This window comes from Mustela nivalis (genome assembly GCF_964662115.1).
Source record: "Mustela nivalis genome assembly, chromosome: 17".
Taxonomy (NCBI): Eukaryota; Metazoa; Chordata; class Mammalia; order Carnivora; family Mustelidae; genus Mustela; species Mustela nivalis.
This window is the reverse complement of record NC_139036.1, coordinates 46,605,040-46,632,550: the sequence shown is the minus strand read 5'-3', so window position 1 is coordinate 46,632,550 and position 27,511 is coordinate 46,605,040. Positions and strand designations below refer to the sequence as shown.

The window sequence follows — 27,511 nt, the reverse complement described above, 5'->3', positions numbered from 1 at the left end:
CTAAAATTGTATCCATTTGCTTGGCCAATACTGTTTTGGAGCTCCTGCCAGTGTACATCTCCCTCACTTGTCCCTGCTCGGAGGCCTAGAGGAATAGTGGTCACTGTGCGGCGAATCGCAGCCACACAAGGGCCACGTTCAGCAGTATCTCTACTCACCCACAGCTTTCAGGAAGCGGTTCTTATCTGTTAGGACTTTTATGAAGTCTGAGAAATTCACCTTCCCGTCTTCTGCAACAGAAATCAAAGGCTCAGAACAAGGATATCAGATGCGTTTTAGTCATCAGATTATATACTAAATAGAAAATGAAAACACACGGGACTGTCCAATACTTAAAGTCAGACCGCACGTTAAGGCTGCTGATGCGCTCAGGAAAGCACTGGTCTTCTTGAAGTGGTTTTGACACTGTTAGGCGAGTCACCCACAGCCACCAGAAGCAATCGTGGGGTACAAACACCAAACTAGGGGCCCCCAGCCCCTGCAGTCCTATCCACTCACACCTTTTTGCGAGACTTGGGATTTTTGCAAGGAATCTGCTCCTGCTTTCCCACTCCCTTCTTACCTCTGATATTTCTATTATTCTAAAACCCCCAAATTGTACCCAGTCTCCTATAACTAGGATAGTACTATTAGAGGCAGGTGTGCATGTTTTGAGGCAAGAACAGGAAAATTGGGCAGAGTTAGTGGCAACAAGTGACACCTTAATTAACTGGTGACACTGATTCACACATGGAACTTATGCTAATTAAATGGGGCACTGGCCGTTGGGTGGGGAGAGGTGAAGAGGAGATAATTTGCTGACTATATATTCCATATCAGATCGGGTTATAATCGCTAGGTCCCTATATTCAAAGGAAATATCTAAAATTTTAAAAAATAACAACGTAAATGCTGTGGCGTTTAAAATTCAATATAGGTGGGCTCCATGAATCAAAGGAAGATTTGTACTAACGTGATTCAAATGGAAACAAAGGGCTTGGATTTTCTTGGTAACATGTCATTTTTTGAAATTGTCAATGCCTTTGTATCTGTTATTTCAAGGCACCCTCCAAAGTGTCCATCACCATAGGTAATCTGACTTTAATGTTGAAATGTGATAATCATTTTTAGTTTCCATATAGGATTTTTCAAAGAATAGTCTACTTGGTAGCATTAGATTTTTTTTTTGCATTAAATTGATTTTGTAACTTGTACACGTACCGTACTGATATCCTTAAAGAGGAACACATATATGTACTTTTGATAATGAAGTTTATTTCTGTTTTTTTTTAAATTTATTTATTTGATAGACAGAGAGAGATCACAAGTAGGTGGAGAGGCAGGCAGAGAGAAGGGCAAAGCAGGCTCTGCTGAGCAGAGAGCCTGATGTGGGACTCAATCCCAGCACCCTGAGACCATGACCTGAGCCAAAAGCAGAGGCTTAACCCACTGAGCCACCCAGGCACCCCTTATTTCTGTTTTTATAATCATTGAAAAAAATATGTATTTGTAAAAAGCTTTTATGAGAAAATTAATTACAAGTTAAAGTACTCACGATCAATATCAGCACATCTTAATTCATTATAGACATCATGCTTGGTTAGACTCATTCCCAGCTTAGCTAAAGTGCACATCATTCCATGTAAGTCAATACAGCCAGTTTTATCCTTGTTAAAGAAGTTGTAGGCATCTTGGAAGGCTGAGGAAACATAATTAAGTTAGTTGGGCAGTTATTCAAGAGTAAGTACATATTCTAATGGAACTAGGACTGACTATATAGTTGACTGGACATCATATTCTGAAAAGGTATGGAGAGAAAAATGAGTACTTAATAGACATTTCATATAAAGAACAGTGTCCTTCTGTGAGATCTGATTTGGAATAAACTGCGTGGTGGAAAACAAAATACGTTGGTAAAATGGTCTTTGAAAGCTGTCCACACCTTAATTCCTGGAATCTGTGAATGTATTACTTCCATGACAAAAGGGACTTTGCTTATATAATTAAGATAAATTACCCTGGATTACTGAGTGGGCCCAATCTAATCACAGGGTCCCCTGGGCCGCTAGAAGCAAGAGAGCTGTGGCAGAAGGAGAGATCAGAGAGATTCAAAGCATGACAAGGACTCTGTTGTTGGTTTGAAGATGGAAGGGACAATGTGACATGGGACAGAGATAGCCATCAGGGGCTGAGAGAGGCTCCTGGCTGGCAGCTAGTAAGGAAGTGGGACTTCAGCCCTAGAACCACAAGGAATTAGGTTCCATCAAGAACCCGAACAAGCTTGGAAGCAGGTTTTCCTTCAGAGTCTCTCTTTTTTTCAAAGACTTTATTTATTTGTCAGAGGAGAGAGAGAGAGAGAGAAAGAGAGAGAGAGAAAGCGCACAAGCAGGGGGAGGGACAGGCAGAGGGAGAAGCAGGCTCCCTGTTGAGCAAAAAAGCCCAATGTAGGACTCAATCCCAGGACTCTGGGAACATGATCTAAGCTGAATGCAGGTGCTTAACCCACCGAGTCACCCAAGCATTCCCCTTCAGAGCCTCTTGATAAGAAGCCAGGCTGGCCAGTTCCTTCACTTTGACCTTGGAAGACTGGGAGAAGAAGAACTAGTCCAGCCCACCTGGACTTCTGGTCCACAGAACTGGGAGATAATAAAATTGTTTTGTTTTAAGCTGCTAAGTTTGTGGCAATTCGTTATGGCAACAACAGAAAACTGATGCACTACAATGGACCCAAATTATATGTAGGTGAATGTTTTGAATAGACTCAATGTTTTTTTCTAAGACATATGCAGGGTATTAACTGGAACCCAAATTAGACCTGTATTTTCTTTTCTTTTTTTTTTAATATTTTATTTATTTTTATTTGACAGAGATCACAAGTAGGTACAGAGGTAGGCAGAGAGAGAGTTGGGGTGGGGAGAAGCAGGCTACCTGCTGAGCAGAGAGCCTGATATGGGGCTTGATCCCAGGACCCCAAGATCATGACCTGAGCTGAAGGCAGAGGCTTTAACCCATTGAGCCACCCAGGCGCCCCTAGACATGTGTTTCCTAAAATTTGTGAATGACGAAATACACCCAGAACAAAGTATATCTCAAAGGGCACCAGAAGAAAACTCATTTCATGTCAACATTCGAGTGTTAGCATCTGGATGTGTGAAAGTGATTCGCTCTATAGAGATTTAATGATAGCCTTATGAGGGTGTGAATGGGTAATATCTTTCTCCCTTGGTTGAAGACAGGCTTCTCTAGGGCTGGAGCCGTCTCTGACTTGTTTCTCATTTTCCCCAGTATTTCTAGCCTGTTAGAGTTAGAGTATGCCTTCTATGTGCCAGGGGCTGCCCCCAGTGCTAGGGTGCATGAGTGCAGACAGAGATCTCTGCCCTTGTATGAATGCAATGAATAGGGAAATTGGATTGCATGTTAGAAGGTTAGAAGATGTAAGTGCTCTGCAAAAAAGACGAAGTAATGGAGTTGGGGGGGATGGGAGTTCTAGGGTTTGAGGGGCAGGTTGCTGTATTACAGAGCTGAGATCGGAGCAAAGACTTGATGGGAGTGAGGGAGTGGATTTCTTGGAGAGGAGAGGGCCAGACAGAGGGAAGAGCTAGAGCAAAGGCACTAAGGGGAACGGGCCGGGCATGTTCCAGGAACAGCAAAGAGGGTAATGTGGCTGGAACAGAGTGAGCAGCAGCAGAAGAATAAGAGAGGTCAAAAAGGTAATGTGTGTGTGTATGTGCATGCGCGTGCATGCTAATGTTTAACAATTTAAATTCTATTTTATTTTATTAATTTATTATTTGTTTTTAAAATTTATTTAATTTATTATTTGTTTTTAAAAGGGTTTAAAAGAGAATGAGCACAGAGCATAAGTGGGGGAGGGGAGCAGAGTGAGAAGCAGACTCCACACTGAGCAGCCCGATGTGGGGCTCGATCCCAGGACCCCAAGATCACGACCTGAGCCAAAGGTAGCCACTTAACTGACTGAGCCACCCAGGGGCCCCTTAAATTTTATTTTAGATTGGTTTTGGATATAGTTGCAAAGGTAGCCCAGAGAATTTTCAGGTCCCTCATCCAGTTTCCCCTAATGTTAGCACCTTACATTACCGTGGCACATTTACTGCATTTAAGAAGCCAACATCGGTGTAGTGCTCTTCACTAAACTGTAGACATTGATCAGGTTTCATCAGTTTTTCTCTAAGACCCTTTTTCTTTTCCAGGATCCCATCCAGGATGCCATATGACATTTAGTTGTCACATCTTTTTAGCCTCTTTTCTGTAACAGTTTCTCAGACTTTTCTTGTTTTGGGTGACCTTGACAGTTTTGAGGAATATTATTCAGGTATTTTGTGGAAGTCCTTCAATTTGGGATTTTCTCATGGTTAGCCTGAGATGATGGATTTTTGGAAAGAAGGTGACCAAAGTGAAGTACCACTCTCATCATCATATCAAGGCTACGTATTGCCAAAGTGACTTATCACCGATGATGTTTATCTTGATTACCTGACTGAGGGAGTGTTTGTCAGGGTTTTCCACTCCTTCCCTCCTTTCCATATTTTACTCTTTGGAAGCAAGTCACTAAGGGAAGTCCAGACTCAAGGGACAGAGGGCTGGGGACAGGGGGATTTACCTTCCACCTCCTGGAGGAGGTAGTATCTCCATGCGTTATTTGGAATTCTCTTGTAAGAGAGATTTGTCTCTTCTTCATTAAAAAATTCAGTCATTTATTGCTGTCAGTATGGACTTGCAGGTGTTTATTTTGTACTTGGAGTTATGACCCAATACTATCTTATTTATTGTATTTTTGTTGCCCAAATTGCTCCAGCTTTCACCATTGTGAACGTGCTGAGGTTGGCTTCTGCATCCCCTTGAGAGGCTCCCGTGTCCTATTGTTTTTTGAGCACCCCCTTCCTTTCTGTCACTAGAAGATGTCCCAGGTTTGTCTTGTTATCCCTGCCTGGGCCCTAGAATTGGCCGTTTATCCAAGCAACTCTGCTTCTTTCACAGGAGGCTGGCGTTAGAAGTCCAGATCTGGGGGCTGGGTCTGCGTGCTGCTGCGGGGGTGTCACAGCCTCTAAGTCCTCTCAGCAGACAGAGCTAGGAAGTATGTGCGTGAATACTAACGCACGTATACACACATGCATTTACTCCTTGAGCCATCCATCTGTATCCATAGTTAAACCTGAGTTCACATGAGTTCTGAGACATTCATGTCTCAGACGCAAGCCAGTACCAGTGGTTCACTTTGGCCTTCTCCCTTGTTTATCTGTAACTGCCCACTCCAGCAGTGGGAAGTTTGGCTCCCAGCATCCACCATCCATCCACTGAGTTATTCATCCTAGTAGACGTGTACAACAGCTTCAGAATTGTTATGCTGTCCTCCTAATGAGAAACAACTGTACTGGCTAGAGTACGTGGTTTATGTATAGATCCTTTGGTGTTCGGTCTTAAGAGTTTCTAGTCAAAACACCATTTTCGAAGTTCCTGAGGTCAGCTCCTTCTCTTACTTGCACACGACTCATGACTTAATAAGATCACTCTGGCTTTTGTTAGAGAAACAGACTTTTATAAGGATTTGGGTAGAAGAATGGAGATTAGTTTTGGGGGCTGTTTTGGGTGAGCAGCAATGTGCCTCAGACCACGACTGTAGCACAGGTGGTAGGAATTGGCTGCTTCTAGATATGTTAAAGGTAGAGCCAATGAGATCTCCTGATGCACTGACAGGTAGGTTGAGTCAGAAGAGTCAAGGATGTCTCCAAGATTTCTTCCAGAGCAGTGAAAGGAGATGCTGAAGGCTGTGGGTAGAGCGTGTTTTAAGAGTAAGAGGATGTGGGGAAGAGCCACTATTTGGTGCGTGTGGCGGTTTCAGTTTGGGAAGATGAAAATGTCTGAAGGTGGATGTGGTGACGGCTGTAGAACTTGTGAACATATTTAATGCACTGACTTGAACATATATACTTGAAAATGGTTAAATTTGTATTTTTTAAAAAATATTTATTTATTTGAGAGAGGCAGAGAGCGAGTATGAGCATGGAGAGAGGCAGGCAAAGGGAGAAGCAGATTCCCTGATGAGCAGGGAGCCCGATGTGGGACTTGATCCCAGGCCCCTGGGATGATGATCTGAGCCGAAGGCAGATGCTTAACTGACTGAGCCACTCAGGTGCCCCTAAAATTGTAATTTTTATGTTACATGTATTTTATCACAATAAAATGAGTATGAGGAGCACATCAGGAGTTCTGTTTGGACATGCTGACTTTGGGTGTCTATTAGACATACAGTTGGAGGTGTCGAGGAGGCAATCAGATATGAGCTTGGAGCTGGGGAGAGAGGCGTGGGCTAGACATATACACTTGAGATTTGTTAGCATATAGTGTTTAAAACCTGTTCCTTCCTCAGAAACCACAGGAAAGGCTCTTGCCCACTTCCCCCTACTCGCCTCCTGACTGACTATGGTGCTTGTGGCCCTTCCTGCTCTCCTTTGCCTCTTATTTCTAGAGATCTATGAACATAAAATACTTCTTCCTCTTTGACAGTCATTTCTGTGTCTGTATGTCTGATAATACCTGATTAAAATAGATCCTGGGTCGGGGGGCGCCGGGGTAGCTTGGTGGGTTGAGTGTCTGACTCTTGGTTTTGGTTCAAGTCTCAGGGTGGTGGGATTGAGCCCTGTGTCAGTCTCTATGCTCAACATGGAGTCTGCTTGAGATTTTCTCCCTCTGCGTACCCCCCTCTCCCTCTTAAATAAAATAAATACAATCTTAAAAAAAAAAAAGATCCTGGGAACCCTTAATACAAGCACCAATGGGGGCGCCTGGGTGGCTCAGTGGGTTAAGCCTCTGCCTTCAGCTCAGGTCATGATTTCAGGGTCCTGGGATCCAGCCCCGTGTTGGGCTCTCTGCTCAGCAGGGAGCCTACTTCCCCCTCTCCCTCTGCCTGCTTCTCTGCCTACTTGTGATCTCTCTCTATGTCAAATAAATAAATAAAATAAAAATCTTAAAAAAAATACAGGCACCAATGTATATGAATGTACGTTAGGAACTTTACAATTTTAGAAGGCTGTAAACTTATTAAGGCATTTAGCTTAGTTTAACAATAAAAAATGTTATTCTGATTTTGATAATCTTTTGTATTTTTTAAGCCAGCTTTCCCAGCAATATAGGTGATTCTTAAATTTCTGTTTTGTTTTCAGTTGGTTCCAAACTTGGAGGGGTGATGCACTAGCCTTCCAGAAAACACAGCCATGCTTGACTTTCTCTCTTTCTTTCTTTTCTTCATTTCTTTCTTTCCTTTTTTTTTTTTTTTCTGTTTCTTTTTTCCAGGGAGTCTTGTTTTCCCTTTCCTTTGGGCCTTTACAGATTCCACTCTTTCTGCCCAGAACACTTCTTTTGCACTCTTTGCCTCCTACTTATTATCCCACCTTCTCTGGGACTCCCCTCTTACCCTCCTCCCAAGACCAAGTCAGGTCTTTCTTTTATGCTCCTGAAATACTTTGTACTTCCCCATCATAACTTGTGTTATACTGTGATTTAAATGTTTCACTCAAAAATTCATGGTTTAGGGTGCCTGGGTGGCTCAGTGGGTTAAGCCGCTGCCTTCGGCTCGGGTCATCGTCTCAGGGTCCTGGGATTGAGCCCCATGTCGGGCTCTCTGCTCAGCAGGGAGCCTGCTTCCCTCTCTCTCTCTCTGCCTGCCACTCTGTCTACTTGTGCTCTCTGTCTGTCAAACAAATAAATAAATAAAATCTTTAAAAAAAAATTCATGGTTTAATGGCCTGACTTCCCTGAAGGATTCCTTATCAGGGCAGTGACCATGTCTGACTTGTTACTTCTTATGTTTCCCATGCTTGGTATACTGTGGGCTTTAAATAAATATTTGCTGTTTGGACTAATAAACTACAGCCAGTATAGCTATTTATACTGCCCCATTATTTGATATCTATTTGACTTTGCATTTGTTCTTTTGTATGCTCACAAGTTCTTATTTGAATAAAAATATTTGACCAGGATTATCCAAATCCTAGGAAGATGTCTGACAGTAGTCCCTCTTCCTTCTCACAAGTTAGACATTGAATTAGAACGTTTGCTCTCAAAAAGCAGAGTTGTACAGATAACTCTTGAAACTGCAGATCTCTCTTAGAGAAGAAAACGGTCAGATTTATCAAGGGGCATTAGTCGATGCTTTCATCTGAGGGATTATCGTCATTACCTTGCATTTGTGAAGCATTCAGCTTCTTTTCTTTGCTTTGGCAGGGGAGAGATCCTGGTAAATCTTTATCCCTGAACAAAAGACATGAAAAGATTCAATACATACATGAAACCTGCAAATATTAGTTCTATTCATCAGTTTTTGCTGAACGGAATGGCTGTAAGCATCACAGTATATCCAGAGTCTCACCTCTTAAGGGACCTGTTATTGTCACCTGTCAATAGTTACAGGAGGGACAGTGAGGAAGTGCTGGCCAGTGAGGTCCACATCTGCCCTATACTTGTCCATTGCTCTTAAAATATCTGATGTTCTCCATTTTACAAAAGAGGAAACTAAATCTCAGAGGGATTAAATAACTTGTCCCAAATTGCACAGATAACAGGTGAAAGTCATGGGATTCAAACTCAGGCTTATATGACTCCAAAGGTCAAGGACATAAGCCCTACACTATTCCAATTGCTAGAAATAGAAGTTGTTTCAAATTTTTAAGTGGTTTAAATACTCTTACAGTGAATATCCTGAAAGCTTTGTAATGATATTTATCTTATGACTTTAACTGCTAAACTATATTTTTACCAGCATATTAGATAGAGGTAGATATATCTACAACTATATCTATAACTTATATAGCATCTATGTATGTATCAGCTATCTATCATCTGCCTGTCTGTCTATCTATTTATCTGTCATCTGAGACAGAGAGCACTTCTGGAAAGTCTGGAACCCTGGGTGACTTTTCATTTTCTCAGAAAAAATCCAGAAAAAGAGAAAATGTATTAATACTTTGGGTGTATTTTGTATAGATCTGCAGGAGGAGATCTCCTGCAGTTTAGGAACATAAAAATACATTATGCAAAACTGAGTTTGCTTATAATATGGTCATTTACAAGTAGACTTAAGTAATCATGATTTTAGAAATTAATTTAAAAAATATTAAGCTTTGGTACTAAACTGAAAATTTTAACATGGGATCTCTGAGTTTTTGTTTTTACAAGAAGCAGTTAAAAAAGCGAAGCAGGAAGAAATACTAAACATGCTGCACTTAAAAAGTTATGGTTTATGAATTTAGTATCCTCTAGAGTATCTAGTAGGTTCAACTCATTTTCAAAGATGGACCTAGTAAAATTGAGGGGATAAGGTCTCAAAATGCACCATTCCTTTTCGACATGGAATTTTACCTAATTAGTCTTATTTTCTCTGCTTTTACTAACACTGATTTCTTCTGCTGATGTTTCTGTTCTAATCACCTCTCTGAACTTCTGAAAACTCAAATTGGCCCTTACTCAGATACGTTATTTTATATTTGCTGTATGTCTAAATATAAACAAATTTCTTTTGCATGCTATAAAAGTGCAATAGATGGAGAAATATGGAGTTCTGAAGAAGCAAGAGGAAAGGGCAGGCCAGGCAGTATGAAGTCTTTATTAGCTACATTAAAAAAAAAAAAAAAAAGGATACTCTTGGCAGAATTTCAAATCATATCTTGGCTCACACAATCTTTTTATTTTATAATGTTTCAAAGGTTTGAAGTACCTTAGATTTGGAATGAGCTCAGTCTAGCCTCGCATCTCATGTAGGAATTCCCTCTACGTGTGGTACTGTCAGGTCTTTGCTTGACTACTTTCAATTAGCAATAATCGTGCCTCGGATAAACCTCATTGGCTACGATACTGCCACTGCGCAAAGCTGCTTGACTACTTTCAATGACAAGGATGTCACTAGAGAGACAGCTTGTAATGCAGGGTAAGGGACCAATGAGATCAAGGGATTTGGCGGCGGTAAGGTCATGGAAAAAGGTCATGATCTATTCTTGTAGCAGTGGCACAATCAAGGGCTCTAGGGGGAAAATACTCTTAAAGTCGTCCAGAAAATGGATGTTTTGAGAGAGAAGAGAGGCTTTTCTTCTTATTCTCTGATAAAATATAGATCAGGATCTTATTTTCAGTCATTAGTGGCTTTGGTTTATTGGAATTTATAGTTATCAGGCTGAGAAAAAAGCTAGTATTAATGTCACAGGCAAATCTCCCTTCTCAGTTTTAGCTCAAGGTTAGTCATGACTAACCAAGATTTCGTTTTACTGGCTGTATTTGAGCTATAGACCCTTTTTCTTTACTGACTTGCTTAGGAGATTAGGTCTTCTTCCTGATCCTCTAACTTCATTCTCCTTTAAATTGGCACTCAAAATATCTTAATGTATTACTGACAACTTCTTAAGCCCTCCAGGATATTCTGATCCCCACACAAAAATTCCCTCTCAATTGGGAGAATAGGAAAGAGAACGTTTTGTTTCTCCAACCTAAAAGGATACATATTCTTTTCTTTTCATAAAAAAAACCCTTTATCTTCAATTCATATATTTAGTTTTATAACTAAATTTATCACAGGGTACTTGAAGAGCCTTCTAACTTGTTTACTCATAGCCTTTATGGGTATTTAAAATATTTATCACCTTAATAATTCTTCACCTTAATCTATTCGAGGCACCTAAGGCTCAGTCAGTTGGGTGTCTGACTCCTGATTTTGGCTCAGGTCCTGATCTCAGGGTGGTGAGATCAAGCTCTGAGTTGGGCTCTATGCTCAGAGCAGAGTTGGCTTGAAATTCTCTTTCCTCTTCCTCTGCCCCTCCCCCTGCTCATGCATGCATGTTCTCTCTTTCTCAAAACTAGGTAAAAGATTTTATTTATTTGTGAGAGAGAGGCAGAGAGATCACAAACAGGGTGGGTGGCAGGCAGAGGAAGCAGTAGTAGGCTCCCTGCTGAACAAGGAGCTCAATCCCAGGACCTTAGGATCATGACCTGAGCTGAAGATGGACACATAACAGACTTGACCCACTAGGTGTCCCTAAATAAGTAAAATCTGAAGGAAAAAAAAAAAATCTTTACCTTAATCTATCACCTGAATACATTCATTACTTACCTCTTGCCACGGGAGCTGGGTACTTTAGTTAGAGGATTCAGCTTAAGTTTTGCTTTAATGTCAGAAACTGCCATGGGGCGAATAACTCTGTCTGGAATTCAGATAGAAATAGGATCAAATCACAGATTAATTCTTCTATTTTCTTTTGCAAATTTCCTAGCTCAAGATCTAGAGTTTGAAGTCCAGAGCCTTGAGGAATGGTTATATGCGCAAATTCAAGTTAGAGGTGTGTGCAAAGTTGGAAGGCCATGTGGAAGGACTGCTTCACTGCCCCAAGATCTCTAAGCAAAATGTCTTATGTCTGCCCCCTTCAAATAATGTCATTCTAATCATATATAAAAATAAGCAATACCATGCGACATAGATAAAGCATCCTGGAAATATGTACAAAAACTTATTTAAATAACTTGAAATAAAGACAAAATTTATTTCTGAAATCAGTAGAACATTTCATGTTATAATTGACAGAGAGTAAAATGTTACAGCGTCTTTAAAATATTTACCTGATTGTTTATGTCCTGGATATCTGCCTGGTAATAAACAGATTTTTCAGAATTTCCTTCTGGGAGGTCTGGCCCTGCCCTGTCAGTTCTTATGAACTCACTGTATGGGAACTCATTTGGTAGGAGCAGAGGTGGGATACAATGCCGTTTTGCCAGCCTAGACCTTCCTGGATGGACTTTTAACCACTAGAGCCTCCCTAGTCCTCCCTTTCCACTTCAGCCGCCTATGGACTAGAAGATGGGTTGGTAAGGCTTCCCCCTTTTGTTTATTTATTTATTTTTTAAAGATAAATGCATTTTATTTATTTATTTATTTATTTGACAGAGAGAGAGATCACAAGTAGGCAGAGAGGCAGGCAGAGAGAGAGGAGGAAGCAGGCTCCATGCTGAGCAGAGAGCCTGATGCGGGGCTCCATCCCAGGACCCTAAGATCGTGATCTGAGCTGAAGGCAGAGGCTTAACCCACTGAGCCACCCAGGTGCCCCAGGCTTCCCCCTTTTATTGTTGGTTTTACTTCTCCAATTACAATTTTCAAAGTGTAGACTGTACTAGGTGGTTCACTGACAAGAATACTGGGTTACTGATTTAGGAATGATAGACAAATACTATGAAACCACAAAGAAAATGACTTTGAATGTGTGGTTATAGTTTGGTCCATTTTCCTATGTCTTCACCTCAGAGCCTAGAAAGCCAGTTGTTTCTAAACAACTCAGTTACATGTGTTCAAAATCTGGAAACCTACCACAGAGCTGGGGACTCCGGAGGGGCTCAATAACTTAGGCACTTGAAAAATGCTGTGAAATCATCCTCAGGGCGCAAAATAATCATTACTTAAACAAACAAACAAACAAACAAACAAACAAAAACTGCCTTCAATCTCTCATAGAGACAATCAGTTAAGAAAAAAAAAAAAGGACTCAGCATTGATTCCTACAAAATCCAGATATTTGCCTACTTTTAAGCTGCGCTACCTACCACTTCTGGGCTTCAATCAGATCAAGAATCCAATAAAGGGTTTGTTCCATCATACAACTGTGACCTCATTCACTTCTCAGGCTCAGGCCCAGGTGAGAATGACCTATAACCTCCTTCCAGCTCTAGAGCAACCATGTTTTCAATGTGGTCTATCCTTTGGGGGATGTGTGGGTGTGAGAACATTTTGACACTGTGGGAATTTCAGGGAAGGAGGAGCTTTTTTGTTTTTGTTTTTGTTTTAATTCTGTATTAATATATTACCATGTTAAACATTAGTGAGTTGGGGGCGCCTGGGTGGCTCAGTGGGTTAAAGCCTCTGCCTTCGGCTTGGGTCATGATCCCGGGGTCCTGGGATCGGGCCCCACATCGGGCTCTCTGCTCAGCAGGGAGCCTGCTTCCCCCTCTCTCTCTGCCTGCCTCTCTGATTCCTTGTGATCTCTGTCTGTCAAATAAATAAATAAAATATTTTTTAAAAAATTAATGAGTTGGAAGTTGTTCAAATGAAAAATTTTACTCAAATGCCTTGATTTCATTAATTGCTTAAGCCTAGGGAGAAGGACAAAAATACCCCAAACTCTCATAGGTTTGCAGACTATATAGTAGTATTGGAAAGAGTGACTTAAAAAGAGCAATTAAATAAAGATTATGATTGCTTTAATTAGAAACTTTAATATTAAAGATCTCACAGGTTTCATGGCATTGTAAATCATCTTGCATAGGAGTTAGGCATGTCCTTAGTCTTCATCATGGCCAAGCATAGATGCCTTTGGCACCCAAGGTTTAGCTTGAGCCCCCCAAATTGCTTCAGGCCTCACTTAGTAGCAGTTCTAGAGGCTTTCTATTCCTGCTCTTAGAGTTTGTTTACTGTGAGCATAGTTTGACATTTCTCTAGTCTTTCTGAACTTGGTGCATTGCCTCCTATTCTGCTTTGGGATACAAAGGGAAAGAAAATGGTTTGATTTACAGATGGATTAAACAAGTATTTAATAAGGGCCAACTATGTTAGGGCCTACCAAGATTAAAATGGGAATAATGGCAGCTTCTATTGGATGGATTGTTGAGAAATAAGTTAATATTATTATTATTATTATTATTTTTTAAAGATTTTCTTTATTTATTTGACAGAGAGTAATCACAAGTAGGCAGAGAGGCAGGCAGAGAGAGAGAGAGGAGGAAGCAGGCTCCCTGCTGAGCAGAGAGCCCGATGCGGGACTCGATCCCAGGACCCTGAGATCATGACCTGAGCCGAAGGCAGCGGCTTAACCACTGAGCCACCCAGGCGCCTGATATTATTATTTTAATTATTAATACTTCAAATTGTGGTAAAAATACATAAAATTTATGATCTTAAGCATACAGTTTAGTACTGTTAAGTATATTCCCATTGCATGCAACCAATCTCCAGAACTTTTTTATTTTGCAAAAGCAAGTCTCTAACCTTCATTAAACAATAGCTCACCATGTACCCCCTCCATCAATCACCGGCAACCATCATTTTATTTTGTATGAATCTGACTTTAGAGATCTCATAAAAGTGGAATCACACAGTATTTCTCTTTTTGTGACGGGCTTATTTCACTCAGTTAATATCCTCAAAGTTCATCCATGTTATAGCCTGTGTCAGATTTTCCTTCTTTTTTAAGCTTGAATAATATTTGATTATATGTACCACATTTTATCTATCCCTTTGTCTGCCAATGGACACTTGAGTTGCTTTCACCTTTTGGCTATGGCGAATAATGTTGCTATGACACACCGGTATACAAATACCTATTTGAGACCTTGCTTTCAATCTTTTGGATATACCCAGAAGTGGAATTGCTGGGTCACACAATAATTCTATTTTTAATTTTTTGAAGAAATGTTGTTTTCCATAGTGGCCACCATTTTACATTCCCACCAACAGTGCACAAGGGTTCTAATTTCTCCATATCCTCTTCTGTTTTTTTGACAGTAAAACAAACAAAACCCCCCCCCACCCTATTGGGTGTGAGGTGATATATCTCATTGTGATTTCAATTTACATTTCCCTAATGATTAGTAATGTTGAGTATCTCTCTTTTTTTAAGAGTTTATTTATTCATTTGACAGATAGAGATCACAAGTAGGCAGAGAGGCAGGCAGAGAGAGAGGAGGAAGCAGGCTCCATGCCGAGCAGAGAGCCTGATGTGGGGCTTGATCCCAGGACCCCGGGACCACGACCTATGCGGAAGGCAGAGGCTTTAACCCACTGAGCCACCCAGGCACCCCAGTATCTCTCTCTTTTTTAAAAAATATTTATTTATTTATTTTAGAGAGAGCGCATTTGAGGAGGGGAAGGGACAGACGGATGGGGAGATAGAGAAAGAATACTTAAGCAGACTCCCTGTTGAGCGGGGAACCTGACTTGGGGCATGATCTCAGGGCCCTGAGATCATGAACTGAGAAATCGAGAGCCGGTCACTCAAGATACTAGGCACCCTGAGTATCTTTTTATATGCTCGCTGGCTATTTGCATATTTTTTGTGGAAAACTGTCTATTCAGTTCTTTTGCCCACTTTTTTTTTTTATGTTCTTACTGTTGAGTTGTAGAAGTTCTTTATATATTCCAGATATTAAGCCCTTATTATTTAAAATATTTGTAAATATTGTCTTCCATTCTGTAGGATGCCTTTTCAGTCTGTTGATTATGTTCTTTGATACACAGCAGTTTTAGATTTTTATGTAGTCGAGTTTATTTATTTTTACTTTTATTGCCTGTGCTTTTGATGTCATATCCAAGGGATCATTCCCAAACCCAAAGTCATGAAGCTTTTCTCCTATGTTTTCTTCTAAGAGTTTACTGTTTTAGGTCTTATGTGTAGGGAGAAGTAGAACTGTAATGTGTAGCACTGAGGGAAGAGCAGTTTAGAGTGAAGGAAGACCAAAAGCAGGTAGAATAATCACAAAGATTAGGAGATGAGGAACAGTGCAGACCCAGTAGAGGACAGGATTATACAAAGTGAGGTAGTGGAAACTAAAAAGATTAGGTATGATGGATTGGGCTTGGTAAACAGAACAGAGATTGAGAATTTGATTCTTATACAAGTTTCTTTTGGCTTACAGAGCATTTAAAAACTTGAATTTCATAAGTGAAAACATGGATAAATTAAAACTTATCAGTTTAGAACTTTGCGTGAAAAACCCAAAGATCAGAACACAGGGCTCACTTTCTGGTGTAGCAGTAATTGGTTGGAGCAGAACAACTGTCACTCTTTTAGCTGAAACCCTAAGATTCCTGATTGCCATAGTCCCCATCATTTTTTTTTTAGTTTCTTGTATCAGCCATGTTACTCATTTAATCTGGTTTTTAAATTAAATTTTATTTTTTAAGACACATGCACATCTTCATTGTTAAGCTAAGGCAATCTGGTCTTTATTAGCACTGGCTAGAATCCTGAAGATATTTGAGAAGGAATGTTGAATGAATATAGCTGTTTTTGACTGGAATTAATTCAACCATATTACTCTAATAGTTGTCTAGGCTCATATTCTCTTCTGACCTTATGAAGAATAGAAAGGAAATGAATATCTGATATAAGGCTTCTTCCTATGCAGTACTGTTTTGCTAAAGGAAAAAAGCCATGACAAAAGATTGTGTCTCAGCGTGATTTATAATATGTAAGTCTGGAAAACCCAATATCTAATGTCTAATTCATCTTGTGAAGTTAAAGATATATGGGCCTCAAGGAGAAGATAATCTCACAAATTCTGTCATTTACCAGATTGATGGAACTGAACTTTTCAGAATTAAAAAAAAAATGTAGCTACTTCCCTGTTAGAGATACTGCCTCAGTAGGCCAATTTCTTTTTTCTTTTTTTTTAAGGCCAATTTCTTTATAGGAAGGTTCCTTCCCCTCTCTCCCTGGCTGTTTTGCTTTCACTGAGCATAAGCACCTTGAGGTCGAAAGCTCAAGGTTGTATGACAGAATCATAAGAGGTGTTCGGTGAATGACTGGAGAAAGGCAAGATGTTCCTTCCTTTTTAGGCAGAGATACTGTGCTTCATCATTAATCCCACCTCTTTGGCTTTTCTCAGCCTTTTAACATCTAGAAATCAACAGGGTAAGTTAGCATGAAGGAACTATTTCCAACTTCAACTCTGGTAACCTGGGTAGGCAAAATCCTCTGGGATGGCCTAATTCTGATGAGCCCCAATACCTCTCTTGCTCCCTCCTGACTAATCTAGATTAATGAAAATGGAAATATTTGCAAAAATAGAAGGGCTTACTCTCCTTTATAAAATACCACTTTAGTTATTACTCACTTTGACCAAGAGGTATAATTTAAAAATTTATGTACACCAACATGGTTAGTTTGTTGAGCAGCAACAGTGAAAATACATAGCAATACACACTTACCCCCACACCATTCAAACAAGGCATGGAGTGTAAGGGTGTGAGGGGTATTATAAGAATCAACATATGTAGGCAATAGGAGGAAAATATAAAATAGGAGGAAAATATAAAATATATTCTTCCTTATTGGTTTATTCTCAAGAATCAATCCAAAGTACCAGAAAATTTCACCAGCACCAACTTTATAGCAAGTTTTAATATTACTGAAAGCCATTAAATAGTCTGTTTATCTATCTATTATCTATCTATCTATCTATCTATCTATCTATCTATCTATCTAAATGAGAGAGAGAGAGAGAGCACAAGCAGAGGGAGAAGCAGGCTCCCTCTTGAGCAAGGAACCAACTTGGGACTCAATCCCAAGACCTTAGGATCCTGACCTGAACCGAAGGCAGCTGCCCAACCAGCTGAGCCACCCAGGCATCCCAATACTCTGATTTTTTAAAAAAGATTTTATTTATTTGAGATAGAGAGCGAGGGGGCAAGATAGCATGAAGGGGGAGGCAGAGGGAGAGGGAGAAGTAGGCTCCCCGCTGAGCAGGGAGCCTGATGTGGGGTGATCTCAGGACCCTGGGAATCTGTCCTGAGCCAAATGCAGATGCTTAACAGCAGAGACACCCAGCTGCCCCTAAATACTCTGATTTTTTTTTTAAAATATCTCCTCTTCTTACAGTACTGGCATCCATATGGATTTGAATTAATTTCTTCACTAACTGAGCAAGTATAACACCATGTATCTGGTCACCTATTCATTCATCTCTTCACCTTAGGAAGTGGCAGTTCCATCCTTCCAGGCCTGTGCTCCCTCCTCTTTTCTGGCTAAAACCCCTGGAATATGCTCCAATCCTCTTCTATCTGACATCTAATCCAATCCACTCATTCTGTAAATATTTTTTTGTGCTTCTAGGCCCTGGGATATATCAAGGAATATACCTAGCAGGAAATGCTGTTGATTCCATCTTCAAAATATGTATGTAATCAGGTTACTTTCCACCGTCTCCACCGCTACCTGCTGTTCTGGTCTAACTGGTCTCCCTGCTTCTGCTCTTGCCTTTTCCACTACCTGCCAAGTCTATCCTACACATAGAAGGCAGGATAATCTCAAAATTTAAGTCAGAGCACGTTATGTCTCTGCTCAAATCCTCCAGTAGTTTTCTCCATCACTCAGGGCAAAAATCCAACCTTTACAATAGCCTTCAGGCTTATGTGATCTGTTACGGGCGGCACCTGCCCCACCCTCTTACTGGAACACCTTATTGCACAACCCTGGAACTGCGTATTGCATAGGTTATGTGACTGAAGGTGATGGTCCTGTCCCCAATTCTATGATCTTATCTCTTCCTACATTGTCTTTGCTCACTCTGTTCTAGCCAGAATGGCCAATTAGCTTTTTCTCAAATACTGCAAGCACGCTCTTGTATAAAGACATTTACACTTGCTCTGCCCTCTGCATGCAGTGTGCTTGCCTCAGATTACGCATGGCTCACTCCCTTATCTCTTTAACCTTTTTGCTTAAATGTCCTTTATCAGCAAGGCCTTTCTTGTTTACTTTCCCTCACTTCCAGAATTCCTTATACCCCTTTCCTTTGCTTTATTTATTAATTCATTTTTAAAAATTTACATTTTAGGTAGTTAACTATGCAATACTGGTTTCTGGTGAAGAATTTAGTGATTCATCACTTACTTACAACACCCATTGCTCATGATAACAATGCCCTTCTCAATATCCATCACCCATCTAGCTCATCCCGCACCCAATCCCTCCAACAACCCTCAGGTTGTTCTCTACAGTCACGAGTCTCAGGGCACCTGGGTGGCTCAGTCTATTGAGCATCTGACTCTTGGTTTCCGCTTGGATGATGGTCTTGGGGTAGTGAGCCCCACGTTGGGCTCTGCATTCAGGAGAGTCTGCTTGAGATTCTTCCCCTCCCTCTTCCATCCCCTTTGTTCCTCCCCCTGCTTGTACTCTCTCTCTCTAAAAATAAGTAAATAAAGAAATAAGATCTTAAAAAAAAGTCTTTTATGGCTTGTTTTCCTCTCTCTTTTTTTTTTCTTTTCCTGATTCCCAGATGTTCACCTGTTTTCTTTCTTCAGTTTCACATATGAGGGCTGCCTGGGTGGCTCAGTCAGTTAGAGTCTGCTTTTGGCTCAGGTCATGATCTCAGGGTCCTGGGATTGAGCCCCATGTTGGGCTCCCTGCTCAGTGGGGAGTCTGCTTCTTCTTCTGTCCTTTTCCCCCTGCTTGTGTTCTCTCTCTCTCAAATAAATAAATACAATCTTTTAAAAATTTCACATATGAGTGAGATCATACAGTGTTTGTCTTTCTCTGACTGACTTATTTCACTCAGCATAATACATCCTTGGTCCATCCATGTCGTTGCAAATGGCAAGATTTCAGTTTTTTGATGGCTGAGTAATATTCCATTTTATATATGGCCACATTTTCTTTGTTCATTCATGAGTTGATAGACATTTGGGCTCTCTTCAGAGTTAGGCTGCTGTTGATAATGCTGCTGTAAACATCGGGGTACACATACCCCTTCAAGTCACTATGTTTGTATCCTTTGGATAAATACCTAGTAGTGCAATTGCTGGATTGTAAGGTAGTTCTAATTTTAATTTTTTGAGGAACCTCTGTATGGTTCTCGAGTTTTGACACATGTGAGGTGGTATCTCATCGTGGTTTTGATTTGTATCCCTGATGATGAATGATGTTGAACTTCTTTTCACGTGTCTGTTAGCCATCTGATGTCTTCTTTGGAAACATGTCTTTGCTTTATTTTAATCTCTGTAATCTCTGTCATACTATTATCTTATTTTTTGTTGTTGCATATATCTCTTCACTACAGTTTAAGTTCCCTGAGAGTAGGGATTTTTGTCCTAAGCATGTAGGATAAAGCTTGACACATGGTAGACACTGATTGTGCATCCATTCATCCCTTCAGCAGATACCTACTATCTGGTAGGAAAAGAACATAAAGACTTAAAAGATGGCATGCCTACCCCAAAGTAGCTGACAGGGAAGTGGGGCAAGTTCATTCAAATTTGGGTTCCCATGATTTATGAGTGAATAGTGGTGACAGAAGTCATCAAAATTAATAGGGTGGTACACATAAGAAATTAAAATATCCCAGGGAGGAGGCATGTATTATAATTTAGCTACACCAATAGTCATCTAGCCAGAAGCAAATGGGATGAAGGGCTGATTTCACTTAATTTACTTATGGGCATATCCTAGGTGGACTGGTGTGGTATTTATCTGTGAGGCTTAGAACTGGTGGACTGGTGTGGTATTTATCTGTGGGGCTGATAGTACTAGGACATAAGCTGGGTTCCACAGATAGGTACGCTGGATATATGGAAGGTGCTTTGGGGCTAGGACTTATATTGGGTCCAGCTTATTGTTTATTTTTTCCACCTACAGAGCTTGACAAATAAACAGGTGCAGATCTGGCATTCTTGTTTTTTAAAATACATATATAAAATATGTATGATATATTATTTATTTAATTTATCAACTATTTATTAATAATTATTATATATTTATATATTATTTATACATATATATAAATATATAAATAAATATATAATAATATATTATATATATAAACCAACAAGAATGCCAAATCTGCACCTATTTGTCAAGCTCTGTATATATATACTATATATATAATATAATATATATATATATACACATATATTATATATATATTTTGGTCAGTCTTATACTTAAAAAATTAAAATATAATATAATAAATATAATATGTCATATATTAAAATAAATAATATAATAAAAATTAAAATATAATTTGCATACCATAAAACATACTCTTTTAAAAGTGTGAGTTCAGTGGTTTTTAGTATATTTACAAACTTGTACAGGCATCAGTAACCATCTACTTCCAGAATAGTTTCATCTCGTGGAAAGCAGCCCTGTACCACTAGCAGCTACTTCCCACACTCCCCTCTCACAGTAGTTGCCTGCAGGCACCCACTAATCTATCTTCTATCTCTATTGATTTGCCTATTCTTGACATTTAATACAAACAGAATAATATTATATGTGGCCTTTTTGTCTGGCTTCTTTCACTTAGTATAATGTTTGCAAGGTTCATCAGTGTTTTGGCATGTATCCATACTTCATTCCTTTTTATGGCTGAACAATATTCCATTGTACGGATAGGCCACATTTTGTGTATCCATTTATCAGTAGATAGACATTTGGATTGTCTTCACTTTTGGACTATTATGGGTCATGTTTCTATAAACAATCTTGTACAAGTTCTTATGTGGACATATGTTTTCATTTCTCTTGGGTATATCCCATGGTGTAGAATTGCTGGGTCATATGTTTCACATTTTGGGGACTGCTAAATTATTCTCCATAGCAGCTGCACTATTTTACATTCCCACTGGCAGTATATGAGGTTTTCCAATTTTTCCATGCCCTCATCAACATTTGTTATTGTCTTTTTTTTTTATTATAGTCATCCAAGTGGGTGTGAAGTGGTAGCTTGCAGTTTTGATTTGCTTTTCTTTAATGACTAATGATGTTGAACATCTTTTCATGTGCTTATTAGTCATTTTTATATCTTCTTTTGAGAAATATCTATTTAGATCTTTTGCCCATTTTAAAAGTTGGGTTATTTTTTTTTTTACTGTTGAGTTACAAGGGTTTTTTTTATATGTTTGGATAGTAGACCCTTACCAGACACATAATTTACAAATATTTTTCCTGTTCTGTGGGTTGTCTTTTCATTTTCTTGATAGTGTCTTTTTAACCACAAAAGTTAGAATTTTACAGCTGAGAAAGAACTAACAGATCATTAATCTAATTCACCTTTTTCATTTTATTGATAAGGACACTAAAGCACAATGAGTTGAATTCATCTCTTTAGTGACAATTCATCTCTTTAGAGTTAGGAACACCTGCTTTGTGTTTCAAATAAATTGCACCAAGTAAGTTACAAAGTAACTAGAGATAAAAACAATTCCATCACAAATAAATCCCTTAGAAGACAAAGTAAAATACTTGATAATCACCTGTGATGCAGTGTGGTATGGACTATAAAAGCAAAAAGAACTCAGAAAAACAACTGGAGAGATAAGTGTACAGTTGCCTAGCAACAAGTAGATAGAGGGTAGTGACTGACAAAACTATGAGGGAATATAACTATGGGATTGAAATACAGAAGTCAAAGTATTAAATACCTTCACGTCAGGTCTCACACTCACCTTTAGTATCATGTCCAGTTTTCATCAACTTATGCAGTGGCACCATCCCTTTTGCTTAAAGATAAAATTAAGAGTCAAAGTTATATCCATTTCTGAAGTTTTGAAAAGTAGAATAGGAGCAAATTACAGTTTTCTTTTAATTTTTCCTCCTATGAGTGGGAAAGTGAAAATATCAGTTATATGTGACATATCTCTTGGATTTTCTTAGAGTTTTTATTTAAATTCCAGTTAATTAATATTCAGTGTAATATTAGTTTCAGGTGTACAATATAGTGATTCAACACCTCCATACAACACTGGCACTCATCACGATGAGTGCACTCTTTCATCCTCAGTTAGAGATATACTTCTTAATTCATATTGCCTCTTTTGGTGCCTTAATGTATCAAACTCCAAAAAAATTGTCTTTGAAACAACAAATAGAGTCAACACTGAAGGAAAGACTATTCACTTATCATCTTTTAGGATGAAAAGAAGTGAAGCAATTTTGAAAAATTGTTGACTCAAGGAGGACAACTTGCTATCCATTTCATTTGCATTAGTGATTTGGTTATAACCTGTTGACTAATTACATGCCTTCTTGTGATATAGTTATTTCTTTCTTCTTTATAGTTATTACATACTTCTCCTGTGAAGTATGTACATATAATATTTGTTATAATATTGACTACAAAATCTATCTGTCTTGCCCTACTCTACCCTATGGCCAGAAGAACAATGAAACAAGTACTTTAATAGTAGATTCAATTCTTTTCTTTTTGTCCTCTCAAAATGTTGGGTAGTTTGGTTTTCTAGGTACAAGGCGATTAACTCAGGAGAAAAGTGCTGGGTATAATAGTTCAATGCTCTAAGTTTGGTTTAGTTTGGCCAGATAAAGCCAATAATGTTATTTTGATATCAAGAAAGATCAGTTGCAGGTTATGGAAACATGGAAAGGTTTTGGTAGTACCTTTAGGCTGTAAAGCCTATACAGGGTTATATATCACGCAGAAAGCAGGACACACAAAATGGCTACATTTTCTTTATGCAAAGGGAGAGATTAATACTAACATGAAACACAATTTATAGGATTAAGAAGAACCAATCAAACACCTTTATTCCTCCCTTCTCTCTCTTCTTCTCTTCTGTATTGCTTGGTTCTTTTCCCTGCCTAGACATTAGTTTGCTAGAGGGATCCTGTGCCATCCTGGGATGCTGCATGTGGCACCGCACTGGTTGGGAATGGGACTTGGAAAATTTCTGTTTCTGACAAGAGGCAGCCTTTATTTTTACACAGTAGATTTTTTTCTCAATGTTTTTAGTTTCTCTATAGTCCTAATAAGTATGGTTTTAGAAATTCTCAAATAAGTCAATCAGAGAAAGACAATTATCATATGATCTCCCTGATATGAGGAAGTTGAGAGGCAACATGGGGGGGGTTTGGCGGGGTAGGAGAAGAATAAATGAAACAGGATGGGATCGGGAAGGAGACAAACCATAAGAGACTCTTAATCTCATAAAACAAACTGAGGATTGCTGGGGGGAGGTGGGTAGGGAGATGGTGGTGGGGTTATGGACATTGGGGAAGGTATGTGCTATGAAGTGTGTGAACCTGGCAATTCACAGACCTCTACCCATGGGGCTAATAACACATTATATGTTAATAAAAAAATAAAAAAAATTATATATAAAAGAGAAATTCTCATATAGAACCCTACAACCTACACCATTACAAGCCAGAGTAGAATTTTGAATGATCACCATCAAATGACATGAAATGTTAGCAGGTCTTGAAGTTGTTCATATAGAAGTGTCATTTTCATGTTATTATGTTTAGGTAACTGAAATGTACTTATATTCCTTAGAAAAAGAGAAATGGTGAAATGGGGATTGGAGAAAAAAGATAACTTAAGTATAAAAAATGCCAGTCTCAAAAATGAGTATATCTAGTCATCAGAAATTTGAAAGTGAAAACTTAAATCATAGGTAGCACATGTTTGAATGTGCAAAAAATGTCAATACAGTATACAGTATTCAGAAATAAAATCTGGGGATGCCTGGGTGTCTCAGTTGGTTGGACGACTGCCTTCGGCTCAGGTCATGATCCTGGAGTCCCGGGATCGAGTCCCGCATCAGGCGCCCAGCTCCATGGGGAGTCTGCTTCTCCCTCTGACCTTCTCCTCGCTCATGCTCTCTCTCACTGTCTCTCTCTCAAATAAATAAATAAAATCTTAAAAAAAAAAGAAATAAAATCTGTTCTCTTAGTACCTGTATCTATAAAGAAAACACAGTAAGTGGACACTGAGTAATATTTGGTGAATTTGTGGAATACACACTAATGTTGAAGGTTTCTAAAATTATGAAACACACTTTTCAATGTCTACATTTTCTTTCTTTAATGCACTGTGGACTTCACAGAATAACATACATTTTGATGGCAGCAAGTGGAATGGCTTACATAGTGAAGAAAGCAAGTGGGAGAGCAGGGTGGGCATGTGAACCGTGTATGTTTGACAGAGACTAGAAAGAAAAGAGAAAAAGGCAATACTAGTCAGAAAACAAGTAGAAGCAGGGATGAGAGAAAAATAATCTATTAATAGATATAGGAAGAAGAGAAGAACAGAGAAAAAGAAGAAATGGAAGGCGACAAAGAAGAAGGATGGAAAAGTAAGCAGGCAAGACTAGGAAGCCATGCTTTTTTGGCTTTGTAGAAGGGTTTTAACAATTGATTCTGATTGGGGTGACTCACTTACATGCCCTGGGGTTTTACATGGTGTTCTATAACTCTTTCAAATGGCCCAGATTGGGAGGGTGATTATAAGAATGACCTTGATATAGCTGCTTGGGTTAGTGAATCTTCCATTATCTGAAAGCAGGAGACTAGAACCTCTATTAGTCAACCCACAAGCATTTATTGAGCACGTACTATCTACTCAAAAATAGCCTTGCTGAGAGCAGGAACTTTGTCCCTTTTTCACTGCTTAACTTTATTTTTTACAGTGGGTGGGTACTCAATAAATCAAAAACATTGATCTTATACATAATCACAGAGGATTGCTTCAGTATCCATAAATTCAGCATCATGATTTTAAATGCTGGGGTTAAATGCTACTAAGCAGACATTTTCAAAAGTTTTCTGGCACCAGTGACAGAAGTAGCAATATATGGGATAGAATGGGACCTATTCAAAGAGAACTTTTTTCTTTTGCAAATAATAAAATACAGGAGGACTCATTTGGAAATGTTAAGTGTGGGTGCCCAGAATTTAAATTTATCTTCTCTTATTAACATTCATTTTGTAGATACTTACATAAAGCACCTTAAATTATTCTTAAGTTCTTCTTTTTGAAACACGATCAGGCTTTCAGAGACACATCAATTAAAAAAATCATTCTTGTTGAAAAAATGCAGAGAGCAAATCAAAATTACTGGAGAATGAAGTACAGATTGAAGTCGTGTGTGGGGGTAAGAGGGCAGAAGACAAGTCTTAACTTGCCTCTCCTGATGGGTTTCACAGCATCATTTTCAAACCTCCCATTCATTCTTTTCTAAGTAAGTACAGACGGTGGCATTTGGCATTGGGAAACTTATTTTAGAAATAAATATGCTAAGAGGCCTGCAAACAGAAAGTTCTGAGGTTATGTGTTAAATTTCACAGGCATCCAAAAAGGAATTTTAGGTATTCAGACATACCTATCAATAGGTAAGATTTTAACATTAATAGGAAAATGGAAGAGTAGTTTGAAAGTGAGGCTTTAATGCTGAATACATAAAAATTATGTGTGTACAAGGAAAAAAATTAGGGGTGAGAAAAACTATAGAATATCACCGGGTGATAGAATTAAGAATTACTAAAATTTCCCTTTTGCATTCTTTTGTTTTTTTGGATATAGAAATTTTTTATAATGAACATGTACTACTTTAACAACCAAGAAAACACATGTAAAAATAAACTCATAGCACCAGATTATCCATTTTTATAAAATGAATCATGAATTTCCACTCACGTTTAAACTTCTTTAGGCCCTCCATTATTGAATCCACTGTAACCTTCCCATTTCCTGTAAAACATTTGAATCAGACACAGAGGAAGTCACATAAAAACTCATAAAAATTGAGTAATATTACATTGTATATATACCACATCTTTTTTTTTTTAAGATTTTATTTATTTATTTGACAGACACAGATCACAAGTAGGCAGAGAGGCAGGCAGAGAAAGAGGGAGAAGCAGGCTCCCTGCTGAGCAGAGAGCCTGATGTGGAGCTTGATCCCAGGATCCTGGGCCGAAGGCAGAGGCTTTTTAACCCACTGAGCCACCCAGGTGCCCCAATATATACCACATCTTCTTTATCCACTCATCTGTAAACGGACATCTGGGCTTTTATTTTGGCTCTTTGGGCATTGCTGCTTTAAACAGTGGGGTGCAGGTGCCCCTTTGGATCATTGTGTTTGCATCCTTTGGGTAAATACCCAGTAGCACAATTGCTGGGTTGGAGGGTAATTCTATTTTTAAACTTTTTCAGGAACCTCCATACTGTTTTCCAGGGCAGCTATACCAGCTTGCATTCCTAACAGCAGTGTAAGAGGGTTCCCGTCTTTGTCCATATCTGACATGGATGGAAATAGATAGAGGGTATTATGCTAATTGAAATAAGTCAGTCAGAGAAAGACAATTATCATATGATTTTACCATATGTGGAATTTAAGAAACAAGACAGAGAATCACAGGGAAAAGGAGGGAAAAGTGAAATAAGATGAATTCAGAGAGGAAGACAAACCATTTAAGAGACTTAACTCTAGGACGCCTGGGTGGCTCCGTGGGTTAGGCCTCTGCCTTCAGCTCGGGTCATGATCCCAGGGTCCTGGGATGGAGCCCCACATGGGCTCTCTGCTGAGCAGGGAGCCTGCTCCCCTCTCCCCCGCCTGCCTCTCTGCCTACTTGTGATCTCTGTCTGTCAAATGGGTGAATAAAATCTTAAAGAAAAAAAAAAAGAGACTTAACTCTAGGAAACAAACAGGGTTACTGGAGGGGTGGTGGGTGGTGGGGTAGCTGGGTGATGGGCACTAAGGAGGACATGTGATGTAATGAGCACTGGGTGTTGTATGGGCTGATGAATCACTAAACTCTACCTCTAAACTAATAATATACTATATGTTAATTAATTGAATTTAAATAAAAAACTCATAAAACTGATAAAAGTTGTGAAATTATTAAAATGACATGGCAGACTGGAACTTCTCCTAGGAGTTAGAACTACTAGAGAAACTGGTTTGCGTGGAAATTGCATTTGTTTTTCCCTCAGGTGAGTATAATGGAAGAAAGGATAAATCTTTAGTGAGACAAATCTC

At 39.1% G+C, this 27,511-nt stretch overlaps 1 protein-coding gene across 7 annotated transcripts in view; it reads right to left on the bottom strand.

Moving 5' to 3' along the window:
* Nucleotides 1-27,511, bottom strand: part of EFCAB3 (EF-hand calcium binding domain 3) — a 163,484-nt gene that overhangs the window by 13,057 nt on the left and 122,916 nt on the right. For 6 of the 7 annotated variants that reach the window (XM_082706472.1, XM_082706474.1, XM_082706473.1 and 3 more), the window contains 6 exons: nt 26,167-26,220; nt 22,181-22,234; nt 11,093-11,183; nt 8,177-8,247; nt 1,535-1,678; nt 159-230 (listed from right to left, as the gene is read on the bottom strand). In XM_082706472.1, the coding sequence (XP_082562598.1) occupies nt 159-230; nt 1,535-1,678; nt 8,177-8,247; nt 11,093-11,183; nt 22,181-22,234; nt 26,167-26,220 (486 nt within the window). Of the gene's footprint in view, nt 1-158; nt 231-1,534; nt 1,679-8,176; nt 8,248-11,092; nt 11,184-12,337; nt 12,573-22,180; nt 22,235-26,166; nt 26,221-27,511 lie in introns of those variants that run through there. The other variant, XM_082706478.1, reaches the window with a different exon arrangement.